A 14,289-nucleotide genomic window follows, 5' to 3' on the forward strand; every position below is an offset into this window, starting at 1 on the left:
AGAGGCCAGGGGTTTTTTGATAAGAGTTTTTTTTATTGAAATGAAATGCACATAACATAAAAACAGCCATTTTAAAGTGAATAATTTAGTGACATTGGTACAATTTCTTTTCACATGTTAATCAACATTAGAGGACTGTAAATGCCTCACCAGTAATATAGAAATATCCATTGGAAATAAAAATAGCACCAGTGGGAAAGTATGAAAAAAAAAGACAAATCAGCACATGAGAAAATATATAGTTTCATTCCAATAATACCATTTTACAGTAATTAATTTAAAAAGTCAAAATTATAAAACAGTATATCACAAAACTAATAAAACATGTTTCATATTCCAAAATGTTAATACTTGTTCCAATGAGATTGGTTACTTTTTTATATTCATCATCAGATTTTATGTATTTCTATGTATTTTTGTATTTAAAAAGCAGAAAACTTTCCTATGAGAGCAGTTTCCCTACAACTACATATTATACAAGATTCTATTAGAGACACGGCAGACGTACTCTCTGGGTTATTTAATTGATAAAGAAAAAGTAGGAGTTCCTGCTTTTTAAAGATGATAATCGTAATTATGATCAGATCGATGAAAATAATAAAATTGCTCTGATTGTGGTGAAGATTTTTTCCCATTTCATTTCGTTACTCAGAAATGTATTTCACCCTCAGTTCATATCTGATATACTGCTAGAAGTTGAGGGTCAAATCATGGCAACACACCATTTGCATCAATGGCATTGTTGAGCACAAAAACAACTCTGATGGAGCCAGAAATTAAGACTTGCTTATAGTTTACCCCAGGTAAATGCCAAGTCAATGGCAGAATGAAAATTCAAGCTTGCTGCCAGGTGTGGTGGCTCATGTCTGTAATCCCAGCACTTTGGAAGGCCAAGGTGGGCAGATCACTTGAGCCGAGGAGTTCAAGACCAGCTTGGTCAACATAGCAAAATCCAGTCTCTACAAAAACACACCAAAAATTAGCCTGGCATGGTGGCATGCACCTGCAGTCCTAGCTACTTGGGGGGCTGAGGCAAGAGATGGCTGCAGTGAGCCGAGATTGTGCCACCGCACTCCAGCCTGGGTGACAAAGTGAGAGCCTATCTCAAAAAAAAAAAAAAAAAAAAAAAAAAAAAAAAAAAAATTCAAGTTTAGCTGCCCTGATTCCATGTCTAGGAATTTAGTAAGGAAAACAATAACACTGGCCTACCTGTAGGTCAACAAATACAGAAATCACAGCCTCTCCCTTCAATTTCTTGGTTAAGATTACAGTTTGCCAAGCTCTCTAAACATTTTCTGCATTTATTTTGACCTCAGCTGTTACTCTTCTCTGTTCTGTTTTCTGTCCTCCTTACTAGCTCACATATTTCTCTCTCCTCCTCCACCCTTCCCCTTACATTGAAAACTTCTTCTCACAAATACTATATGAAGGCACACTACACAGTTGGTCATAAATGACTGACACATGAATCCATACACAATTTGGAGATGGGTTTTCTTGGGTAGCTGTGGTTCTGATCTGAAATCTGTTAAAATAGAATACAGTGAGGTAATTAGAACAAATGTTAAGGAATACTGTCTACATGGCGCTCAAATAAATTAGTAAGGATATCGGTGAAAAGATTTCTGAAGTGTTCCTATTATTGGAAAACGAGGCTTAAATCTAAATTGTTGTGAATCTCAAGTGGTTAATTGAATAGTCTCCATTATTAAGGCAGAAAAATAACTTAATTTTTTTCAAGAAATACTACTAGCTGCATAAACTTAAAAAATGTTCCTGACAAAGAAGGAAAATTATTTAATATTCTATAAAAAGTTCTTTATATATCTTTCAGCCTATTACTTAAACGTTTCTTTATCAAATCAAACAACAGTTTAATGAAATTATTACTGGATATACTTAATGAATAGACCAAGCAGAAGCATTAATGCTGAAAGGGATCTAGAACTGAAAAAAGAATCAGAGATGCCCAGGCCATTTAAAGGCAGCACAAACAACTCTGCATATTTTAATGTATCCTGGAAGGAGAATTACATTACAATACAATGCTTGACAGTTATGGAAATCAACACTGGTAAATGGAAGTATGGTCCTGTTCAATTTGGTCTTCAGTCTCCTGAAGCAGCAGTGTTAACTAGTCAAGCTCAAAGAGCATCACTGAACCTCAGTGCAAAAGCTATGACTTGGCACTCTTCGTCCTGGGTATCTATCTCTCCTTCTTGACCCTGAGGTTGGAAGATTGAGAAAACTTTGCTTTAGAGATGACTAAGGCTAAGATTAACTACTTAGATTCAGACCTCAGGGAGAACTCTGACCAGCATTATTCCTTAAAAAATTTTCCTTGATCTCTAAGTATTTTGGGGGCATAGACACAGCTAGATTAAATAAATGCCACCCAGAAAATCAAAGAGTAGTAACATAAACACATCAAAATGTTAACTTGGGCCTGCTTGTGATTACAGAAAGAGTCCTCTAGCCATACATTTAAAATAGCAAAAGAAAATTCAAGACAAACAAGTGTTATAAAAAAGTAGAAAATACATTTGGCTGATTGTTAATAAATTCACTGTGCATAGCCTAGTAGAAGTAAAACAGTTAAGTGATTATACTCAGCGGTTTGTACTGTTCACACTATTGGGTGAACAGACCCGGTGGTGAGAACAGAGGCAAATGAAAAAACACTTCAAATTAATTCTGCAAAGATTTTAAGATACAATGTTAACAACCCTATAAAAAGCAATCTGACATAAAAGAAAACTAATCAACACAAAACAAAAATAGGAAAAGAAACAGAAACAGATACATATAGGAAATTGGAATTATTAGACACAAGCTAAAACAACTATGGTTAGTGTATTCTGAAAGTTAAGATAATACTAAGAATACTGGAAGAAAAAATAGAAGTATAAGTGTTGAAATAATAGATTTGAGAAAGAACCGAACTAAAATTATAAAACTGAAAATGTCACCAAACAAAATAAAAAACTTAATAGAGGCTTTTAACAGTAGATTAGCCACAGATGAGAAAAAATAGATGAACTGGAAGATATGTGAAAGGTAATTACATTGATTGGAGCAAAAAGCTAAAAAAGAATGAAAACACAGGAAAAAGCAAAAGAAACATATAGGATGGTGTCAACGGGTCTGTAATGAATGTAACTGAGATTCCAGGAGAAGGGAAAAAAGATGGGTCAAAGCAAAATATGAAGCAAGTATGGTTGAGAATTTTTCAGTAACATGTGTTACCTTCAAACAGATGACCTCTCAAAAACAACAATAAAAAACAGAAAACAGTGGAATAATATATTTGAGTGGCTGAGAGAAAAAACAACCAACCTCTAATCCTATACTTATTGGAAATATCAGCCTTAAGAAAAAATACCTGAAATGTGCAGTTGGAAAGGAAGAAAGAAATAAACAAGTAAAATCAAATATGTGGGCAAACTGAAATGAATACTAACTGCATAAATCTGCTGTGCACCACCATTTCTAATTTTTGTGTTTTGTTTTTTGTTTTTTGTTTTTTTTTTGTAGAGATGTGGTGTCACCATCTTGGTCAAGCTGGTATCGAACTCCTGACCTCAAGTGATCCGCCCGCCTCGGCCTCCCAGAGTGCTGGGATTATAGGCGTGAATCACTGTGCCCGGCCCAAGGTCTATTTTTGTTTGTTTGTTTTAGACTGAGTCTGGCTCAGTCACCCAGGCTGGAGTACAGTGGTCCCCGGTTGAAGAAATTCTGGCGCCTCAACCTCCGAGTAGCTGGGATAACAGGCGCAGGCCACCACACCTAGCTGGTGAGGCGTAACTTTAGTCCCAGCTACTCTGAAGGCTGAGGTGGGAGAATCGCTTGAACCCAGGAGGCAGAGGTTGCAGTGAGCCAAGATTGCGCCACTGCACTCCAGCCTGGGAGATAAAATAAAAATAAATACATTAATATAATACCATATAAATTGAGGAGGGAGTCAACAGAGTAAAGGAATGCTCTATGATTTTTATATTGGTCAGGAAGAACATAAAAATGTCAGTTGATATTAGTCTTTGATGAGTGAAGTATACATGTGTAATTCCTAGGAAAACTACTAAAAGATTAGTAAAAGAGATGTAAAAGACATGAAAGAGTGCATTACAAATGAAAAGAAAAAAAAAGAATAAAAAAAAGTGTTAAATAAGTCCAAAAAGGAGGAAAGAAAGGGAAAAAAAGTAACAATTCTACATCTTTACGTGCCTGATAACACAGCTTCAACACATCGATTCAAATGTTTACAGAACTATAAGTAGAATCACAGCGGAAGATTTCAACACAATTCTCTTCATACGGAAAGAGGAAGAAGCACGTAAAAATCAGAGAACTACAAGCACGTGGAGCATGTTCTCTGATCACAGTGGAACTAAGCCTGAAACCTAAAACAAAGAGATAACTAGAAACCCGTATGTTTGTAAATTAAGAAATACATTTCTAAATAACTCCTGGGTCAAAGAGCAACTCACAGTGGAAATCAGGAAGTATTTTGAACTGAATGACAATGAAAATACATTAAAATTATAGCCTTTAAATCTACATACTTGAGATAAAGGAAGGCTTAAATTCATGAGTCAAGCACCCAATACAAGAAGTTTGAAATGGAATAGCAAATTTAAAACAAATAAATTAGGTCAGGAGATCGAGACCATCCTGGCTAACACAGTGAAACCCCGTCTCTACTAAAATTACAAAAAATTAGCCAGGCGTGGTGGTGGGAGCCTGTAGTCCCAGCTACTTGGGAGGCTGAGGCAGGAGAATGGCGTGAATCCAGGAGGCAGAGCTGGCAGTGAGCTGAGATCGCCACTGCACTCCAGCCTGGGCAATAGAGCAAGACTCCGTCTCAAAAAAATAAAATAAAATAAAATAAAATAAAAAATAAATTAGATGAAAGGAAGTAATACCGACTAGAATCAAAGTTAATGAAAGAAATAATAAAAAGAGGCAGAGTCAACAAAGTTAAAAGTTACTTTCTTTGAAAAACTAAATCGAACCATACTCCTACTGAGATGAAAAAACACACACAGGTGTGCACACACATACACACGCTAATAAGAACTTAAAAGGGACATACTTCATATTCTGCAGATATTAAAAAGCAAATGAAGGACAACTGCAGTGACAAAGACCAACACATAGTAAGGAATAATGTATAATCGTGCAAATGTGAAATACGTTTAAAATATCTTTTTAAAATGCAAAATGCAAAAATGTGGTTGCTTTTTAACTTAATAATATCGCTCATTAACTATGTACAAGACACTGTGCTAAATTATTTTACTTTTATACCCATCTCACAATTCTAAGAGGAAAGTACTCTTTCTTTCTTTCTTTCTTTTTTTTTTTTTGAGTTGGAGTCTTACTGGAGTCTCACTCTGTCATCCAGGCTGGAGTGCAATGGTACAATCTCAGCTCACTGCAACCTCCATCTCCCAGGTTCAAGCACTTCTCCTGCCTCAGCCTCCCGAGTAGCTGGGATTTCTGGCAAATGCCACCACACCCGGCTCATTTTTTAGTGGAGATGGGGTTTCACCATGTTGGTCAGGCTGGTCTCAAACTCCTGACCTCAAGTGATCCGCCCACCTGGGCCTCCCAAAGTGCTGGGATTACAGGTGTGAGCCACCGCACCCGGCCAAGAGTAACTTTCTATTCTTGTTTATGGAAAATGAAACTCATAGAGGAAAAGTGACTTATCCCCAATGTCACACAATCAGTGAGTAGGGTAATTATTAACCCAAACTGAGGTCTGGCTTCAAAAACCCATGTTCTTAACCAGGGGGTTACACTGACTGACAGTGACTGCTCCTTGCCTGGACAACTTCACACATGTTGGATGCCTCCCTGGTAAGAAAACCAGAAGAACAGCTATGTTGATGCTGCTAGATGGCCTCGCTCCTTTTCACTCTAAGGTTCTCCTCATCGTTCTCCTTTTGTCGTAGCTCACTCTTTCTCTTTTTCTATATCTTTCTTTCTCTCTTTCTCATATATGGTCAGCAAATCAGGTTCTTAGCTGCTTGACAGAGGTTTTCATAGATGAGGTGGAAACCTCTCTGAGAAAGAGGATGAAGCATTGTCTCTCCAAACACTTACAGGTTAGAAGAGAATGTTGATCCATCCTCCCAGAGCCATGGTGCCTCAGTCTGGGGCCGAGAAAGGCCTATCCAAAATGAATTATCAGGTTGGGAAGACACTTGTTTTACTATAAATCCCTGTAACAAAACATATACAAATATATAACAAAGAGAGAGAGAGAGAGACACCATTATCATGGACACTGAGAAAAAGGCAACTGATCGAATCACTTTGGTAAAGAATGCATGCCTAACCTGACATCAACCTGTCATTGAATGTCTCATAAGGCCTATCTTATTTATTTAAAGTAATTATCATTTAATTTTCCAAAAGAATAGATTTATAATGTGAAGATGGTACTGCCTCCATTCAAGCTATCTGACAAAATCCCAGATGACAGGCCCCCTAGGCAGTTTTCATGGATGATTAGCCACTGTCTTCTCCAATTGAAGAAATAAATTGATGCTACTTTTGTTAAGAAATACTTCTCAGAGTTAGGTAACAACTTAAAAACAGTTTAGTCCAACTGCATATTTTATGAATAAGTAATCTGAGATTCAGCGAAGATATCTGAATTGTTTACAAATCTATAACAATTTATTTTCAATTATAGGCTGGCCTAAAAGTCAGATAGACTTGTAACCCAATACTCTTTCTTTGCCATACATGTAGTTCCATTAACTTTAACATAAATTATTACTACTGGGTAAGACATTACAGAAACAAAAACAAAATAGAATAGTGAAAGTAGATGTAGAAATTATAGACTGGTTTAGATTTATAATGTAGAGTGTTTCCTATAAACCCCTTCTCGTACCTCATCTAAGCTCTACCCTTCATTCAAGTGCCACTTTTTCTGAAAACTTCTTAGCAACACGGGGATCTCTTTAAACTCCTATAGCATTTATTGCCAATGCCAAATATTTAACTTTTAATAGCTGCTGAGTTCCTTTCTTTTTACTTAAAAGATTATATGTGTCCTGTGATAGCAGGGTTATTTTTTAACCCTCTTTGCCTTTCCCAGTATCTTGCAAAGAGTAAATAATTTCTAAACATATATTATCATTGTTGCCATTTTCTTGATAATTATGATGACAAGGAGGATAATTTTCTACTTTACTCCACCAAATTTAACTATTGAAATACAAACACACAAAAATGGATAATGGCCTGATTATTGCAGTCATGCATACATGGAGTGTGTTTGAAAGGATTTGTTTTAAGGTGAAACACAGTTTTTTTTTTTAATTAGTTAAAAATAAATAAATAAAATTAGTTAAAATAAAAATAAAAGTATATATTATGCACTGTATGTGCTTGAGGCATGCTATGAGTATAATTATAGAGATATTAAAAATGACTTTTGGCCGAGTGTGGTGGCTTTCACCTGTAATCCCAACACTTTGGGAGATCAAGATGGGCAGATTGCTTGTGCCCAGGAGTTTGACACGAGCCTAGACAATATGGAGAAACTCCATCTCTATGAAAAATACAAAAAAAAAAAAAAAAAATTAGATGAGCATGGTGGTGTCCCCTCTAGTCCTAACTACTCAGGAGGCTGAGGTGGGAGGATCACTTGAGCCTGGGATGTCGAGGCTTCATGGCACTCCAGCTTGGGCAACAGAGTGAGATTCTGCCAAAAAAAAAAAAAAAAAGACTTCGTTTTAGGAAAAATTGTCATTACCTGGAATCTCCCTCTATTTTCCTTCTGGATACAGACCACAGATAATTGCAACAGAAGTTTACACTTACCAATTCCTTTGAGCTGTCTATCTTTATGAGATTAGAGCCCACTTGAGAGCATTGTCTTTTACTTCCATCCCAGGAATTTAGTGACAGGCTGAATAGGTAACAGCTCTTCTCATATATAATCCAATTAGGAGGACAAGGGCTGGAAAGAAGCCCTGGAAATAAAAGATTAGTACCATGAGGTTCATAGCACACCAATTCACTCTTTTAGTGTGAACACCATTCATCTTAAGGACACTTATGAAATAACCAATGAGTTGCCATTATTATATTTCATTTTCAATTCAAAAGATATGATTTTACAGATGAGAATACATTCAAATCTTCCTATTCACTTAGAATTTAAAAATGAATTAGCTATAAATAGTATTTTAGGCAGCCAACCATCCTTTTTTTCTTGATTTGTCTTCTATTCCTTCTAATTTAGCTCAAAACTACCTTTCTCCTTAATAACTCCTTAAAATAATTCCACTCGCAATCAATCATTGAGGTACACAGCAATTTCATATTGCTACTTAACTGATTTTATGATGTAAGATCTACTTCAGAATGTGACTTTCCAAATGAAAAAAGTATAGATCAGCCATTCATATTACACACTATCTCTCTTATATGTTATTAGCTACTTAACAAAAATAGTGAGGAGGTATGGGTCCAGAGATGAAAAACTAAAGTGAAAACATTAAGTCATAGTCAATTATGATGCAAATAGAAGTAAAGGTCAAGTGTATATAGAATTGTAATTAAGTAAATGAAAGTGTATGATTAAAAAAATTTGATGAGTTTTCAGGAACATGTGTATTAGGTCTACCTCTTTTGTATATTTTTAATATAGCTTCTTTATTCTTGGCAACATTTTCCCTTCTTTCGTTTCTCCCTGTCATGCTTCCTTTCTAATGTCATATTTTCTATTCTAACTGTATTGCATTAAAAATGTCAATTCCGTAAGGGGAGAGAACACTTTTCTTTTATTTGTATCAAATTATATGATCTCCTGTAGATCTAAGCATATAGCCAGTGATAAATTGGTTACTGATTTTAAAAATTAATAAAGTCCAATTTAGAACTGTTCAGCCAAGTGCATACAGTACTTACAATTTCACCTTATTGTATATATGACAGGGATATATTACACTAAGGTAATACTAATATGTGTGCTTGCCTTAAATGTACAATCATTGAATCTAAGCATATTTTCCTTACACCCCTGCCCCAGGCCTCAGCACCAACAATTAACCCTCTTGAATCAAGATTCCATCCTTTAATTATGCCCTTGCCTGTGGTTTTGACAGCTTTGGTAGGAGTCACACTCTCTTCTAAAGATGATTGTGTGGGTTGACTGTGGTTCTCTTTATTTCTTGATGGAAAGTAGCCATTCTCCAATGAGTTGCTTCCTGAATTGGGTCTCCAAATAGCTTCATATACCAACAACAATAATAGTGACAGAAAAAAAGTCATTCTTCTATGTTTGAAAATGAAAATCCCGAAACCCATATGTTATTGGAATAAAAGAATACATTACTGATTAATGATAAATAGATGATACATTTATGTGGAGAGGTAAAGATGATTGATTGATAGAATACATGAAAAGAAATAAACTTTCATAAAGGAGGTATAGTTAAAAAAAAAGAAAGAAAAAAGAATGTAGAGAAGAAGAAATAGAATGAGGGAGGCAGCAAGAGGCAAATGTCATAGAGTCAACTGGACCCATGGCAGATTTGAAATAGCAACATCTTTCACCTTTCTTCTATTACTTAAAAATGAGAGATCCTTAAGAAACTGCCCAGTACCTATAACATAGAATGCACTTGACTAAGTGCATCTGACTAGTTAAGAAATGTCATGAAGACTCTATGAAGGTGCTTAACAACAGATTGCATGTGATATAAAATCAAAAAAAAAAATTCATCCGTTACAAAATATCGACTTAAGACCAAGTGCCTCAGGAAATTTCTGGTCTATTCAAAGGTGTTTCTATTAAAGATCAGAAATAAGTTCCCTAAATAATGTGACTCATAAAAACAGCTTAATGTCCATTTAGTGAATTTATTTCATTAGGAAGACAGCACCATATTGGACTTTCTTCTTCAGCTCCATGTGTTTCCTTCCATTAATTTATTATCCTTTGAATTCTATAGCTTTGAAACCAGCCATGCAAGGGAGGTAGAAGAGCAATGTAGTTAAGAGTATGAGTTTTTTAGACAGATCGCCTAAATTTCTTTTTTTTTTTTTTCCTGTTTTTTGAGACGGAGTCTCTCTCTGTCGCCCAGGCTGGAGTGCAGTGGCCGGATCTCAGCTCACTGCAAGCTCCGCCTCCCGGGTTTACACCATTCTCCTGCCTCAGCCTCCCGAGTAGCTGGGACTACAGGCGCCCGCCACCTCGCCCGGCTAGTTTTTTTTTTTTTATTTTTTAGTAGAGACGGGGTTTCACCGGGTTAGCCAGGATGGTCTCAATCTCCTGACCTCGTGATCCGCCCGTCTCGGCCTCCCATAGTGCTGGGATTACAGGCTTGAGCCACCGCGCCCGGCCTAGATCGCCTACATTTCTAATCATGGTCCCACCACTAACTAGTTTATAACCCTGGAAAGGTAAAATAACCTCTCAGTCTCTCACACCCTTTATAAGTGAAATGGGCATTAACAGCTCCAACCCAATACAGACAAAACCAGATTACATACAAATTAAAGTAGATTATGCATGTCAAGCCCTTAAAAGAGTGCCTGGCACATAATAATTGCTTACTAAATTGTCTGTTGTTGTTGTTGATCTTCTCCACCAAATACTCACCCATGGTACCCAGAACCACAGCTATCACCAGTATCACCAGGCATAGGATTCCCAAAATCACAGCAATGAGGCGCCAAGGAGGAGATGCAGCACAAGATCCTGAGGAGCCAGAGGGGACAGAAATGGAATAAAGAAAGAGAATGACGGACGGTGGGGCACTTCAATTCTGCAGTTCATCAAAAATCTGGCCTTGCACAGTGGCTCACGCCTGTAATCCCAGAAGGGAGACAGAGGTAGGAGGATTGCTTGAGGCCAGAAGCTCACAGGGAGACCCTGTCCCTAACAAAAAAAAAAAAAAAAAAAAAGAAAGAAAAAATTTAACTAGCTGGGCATGGCGGTGAGCTCCTGTAGTCCCAACTACTCTGGAGGCTGTGGCAGGAGGATTGCTTGAGCCCAGGAATTCCAGAGCAGCACGGGCAACAGAGCGATACCCTGTTAAAAAAACAAAACAAAACACAAAACAACAATAACAAAAAATACTGGCAAATTTTAAAGTGAATTATTAATCACTACCTAGGTTACCTAGTCATCAAGGATTCGCTGTGTTTTTCTCCCCTGGTGAGAATACCTCTTCTTCAATTATAATTTCAGCACATTGCCTTGATATCTGTATGCTCCTCATTTCAGCTCCACATTGATATCTACAGGTCATGACATGAGTAGGATCCCTGAAATCCCACTGATTCTCAGAGGAAATAGCTTAATGTTGGGAAGAGAGCAATGATTACTAAGGGTAATTTTCCCTTTTCATATGTTTATTGCATGACCCAGGGCAAATTACTCCCTTTGCTGTTTTTTATTCCTCTTTGTGAAACCGGGGTAATAATGTCTCAAAGGATTATTGTGGGAATTAAATGAGCTCACACGCATAAAAGCACCTTGTTTAGAGACTGCTAGCATATTATAGGTGTGTTGTTACAGGATACCGTTTGCCTATACATATGCATAAATATGCACGTGTCTCCCTACCTCTTGCCTCACCCACTTTTTCCACCCTTCCTCAATAGGTTGCCCAAGAAAAGAGTTACATCAGTACTGAGAGGAAAATATTTGTGCAATGTGAATAATCAGAAAGCAGAAGAAAGCAAACTCTGGTGTCAAAACCGACAAATGGTCTCTCTCTCTCTCTCAAAGAAAATAGGGAACTAATTTTGTATTAACATTGCCATAACCAGAATGTATTTCTGCTTTTCACTGAGACTAAACTGTCAGGACATTTCATAGAAGTGTCACATAGAGTAGGCTAAATCGCCCATTCTGTGAATACAGAGGTCCTCCAAAGCCCCTCTTTCTATTTCATTTCGTTTACTTTTTGTTTAAGACTTGTGTTCTGCCGATGGGATGTTTTTATCCACCATATATTAATATATTTTCCTTCACTGGTATACCAATAATTGTTTTTTGTTTAAAAACAACTTAATCTCTTACCACAAAAAACCATGTTGTTCATATATATACTTCTTTAAGTTTCCTGGCCTCCATTCCATAATCTAGCCTTTCTATCAAACAAGCAACAAGTCACTCATACAGAAATCCTTTATCTTTGTGTATTATCCCACTTATTACCAATTCTTCACTGATGAAATGTCTATATCAATATAAAATAGAAATTGTATTTTCTGCCATCAGACATAATTAATTTAAATGCTAATAATTGGTCACTGAATAATTTTCATGAAAAAAAGTTTAGGGTGCATTCAAATTATCTTCAGTGACATCTGAAGCCCTTTAAAAGTATATCCATAAAAATGTACACATCACAAGCCTCTCAAATTTTCTCCCCTTATATCTTTTTGTTTTGTTTTGTTGTTTGTTTATTTGTTTGTTTTTATTTTTTTCAGAGATGGAGTCTTGCTCTGTCACCCAGGCTGGAGTGCAGTGGCGTGATCTCGGCTCACTGCAACTTCCACCTCCCGAGTCCACATGATTCTCCCGCCGCAACCTCCCAAGTAGCTGGGACTGCAGGCGTGTGCCACCACGCCAGGCTAATTTTTGTAGTTTTAGTAGAGACGGGGTTTCACCACGTTAGCCAAGCTGGCCTCAAATTCCTGATCTCAGTCAATCCACCCGCCTCAGCCTCCCAAAGTGCTGGGATTATAGGCGTGAGGCACTGTGCCCAGCCTCCCCTTGGATCTTTTCAAATGGGAGAGCTAAAGGCATACATTAGAAAAAATATATATATATACCTTTCTCTGAAACAACAGCTATCCTGGTATTGCTTCGAGAGTCGAAGTGTAATTGAGTATATCCATCTTCATCCAAATTTTCTAAATCAGGATGATATTCCATTGCTCTTGGGAGCCCCTGAATAGACAGCATTTGGGAGCTCTCTTCTTTCTGCTCCTGAGATGACTGCCTGTGGAGGAAAGAGGATCTCTGAGTCAAATCATGTGGGATAGGTAGTTACTGGGGTTTAACAAATTAAGCTTAAGTAGTTCAGCCAGATATTCAAGAGCAGGAAATGAAACTATGCTGTGGTAATTTTCCATTTGTACCTTTAGATCCTGTTTCTGAGACTGCTGACTCAGGAAAACTAAAAGGTAGCATAGCAGATAAGTCTTTGTTTCAGACCAAATATAAGAAAAAATGCATAAATTAATGTCTTATGCTGCCTTCATTACTCTCACAACTGAATCTGACATTAATTAATTTAGCCTATGCAAACTATTACAGTTTTGGTGCTCTAAGTTTACCATAACTTTGTTGTAACTTTGTTCATGTATGTATTCATGTAGTTTTTAAATTACAGAAACAGGTACTGAATGCCCACCTTTTCAATTGGTGGGAGCTTAGAATACAAGGAAAAATGATACCTAAGAAGAAACACATTGCCTAATAGAGGAAATATATAGATAGGTAAATGAGGGATGGCATGAGGAGGTGCATTGTTGTAACAACAGACAGAGAGACAGAGAAAACAAATCTCTTTGAGAATTATCAGATATTAATAACACAAAATAACAATTATTTATTGAACGATTACTATGAGCTAGGAACCACATGTTGCACATGTTTTCTTGTTCAATCTCACTTTTCCAAGTCTATATAGTAGGCATTATTATTTCTATTTTCAAATGAAAAAATGAGACAGAAAATTTAGTCTTTTTATCAGGTTTAAGAAGCTAATTTTAAAAATTTAGAGCAAGGAATCAAATCAAAGCTGACTCTTGCTGCAAAACTCATGGTCTTTTCTGTTACGCTACGCTGCCTCTTTCATCATTCCATACACTTATATTGCAAGGAACAACTTATGGAAGGTGTTGGGACTGAAATCTTATGCCAGATGTTGGATTTTTTTCCCTCTCTTTCAGTTTCCATAGTAATGACCAAATCAAAGAAATATAGAAAACACCTAACATTGCTGGAAACTGAAGAGGTGTTCAACTCATTTACCAGACCTTGAAGCCCGTAGAGTGCAGGAGACATCTGTGTGTTGTCAAAGATCAACAAATCTGGATACTAGTTAATGTGGTGAGGACAGGTTTTATTCGGTAATACTATTGCAATAGGAAACAGCTGCACTGTTTCCTGTTGAACTGAACTCAACTTCCCCAAAAGTAAAGCCGATGACATTTTAAAGTGTAGTGTGCTAATGAAAAGGCACTGAGTGGTGTTAAGGAATGTTAATGTGACTAGACCCTCTGGATTTGTTAATTGGC

General features: G+C 36.8%; 1 protein-coding gene across 8 annotated transcripts; it reads right to left on the reverse strand.

The window, feature by feature from the left end:
• Nucleotides 1-1,110: 1,110 nt before the first annotated feature.
• Nucleotides 1,111-14,082, reverse strand: CLEC7A (C-type lectin domain containing 7A). Of its 8 annotated transcripts, none has more exons than XM_030939500.1 (8): nt 14,029-14,082; nt 12,817-12,986; nt 10,631-10,729; nt 9,117-9,254; nt 7,843-7,994; nt 7,667-7,723; nt 6,109-6,227; nt 1,111-1,525 (listed from the first exon to the last, which is right to left on the reverse strand). In XM_030939500.1, the coding sequence occupies exons 2-8, from the start codon at nt 12,947-12,949 to the stop codon at nt 1,393-1,395; spliced, it is 831 nt and encodes a 276-aa protein (XP_030795360.1). In that variant the 5' UTR covers nt 12,950-12,986; nt 14,029-14,082; the 3' UTR covers nt 1,111-1,392. The 8 variants fall into 8 exon arrangements, with proteins under 8 accessions (XP_030795360.1, XP_030795361.1, XP_030795362.1 ...); XM_030939501.1 differs by having other exon boundaries at nt 14,024-14,041; XM_030939502.1 differs by lacking the exons at nt 9,117-9,254; nt 14,029-14,082 and having other exon boundaries at nt 12,817-13,104.
• Between the last annotated feature and the right edge of the window lie 207 nt (nt 14,083-14,289).

The sequence above is a fragment of the Rhinopithecus roxellana genome, chromosome 10, assembly GCF_007565055.1.
Source record: "Rhinopithecus roxellana isolate Shanxi Qingling chromosome 10, ASM756505v1, whole genome shotgun sequence".
NCBI classification, from domain to species: domain Eukaryota; kingdom Metazoa; phylum Chordata; class Mammalia; order Primates; family Cercopithecidae; genus Rhinopithecus; species Rhinopithecus roxellana.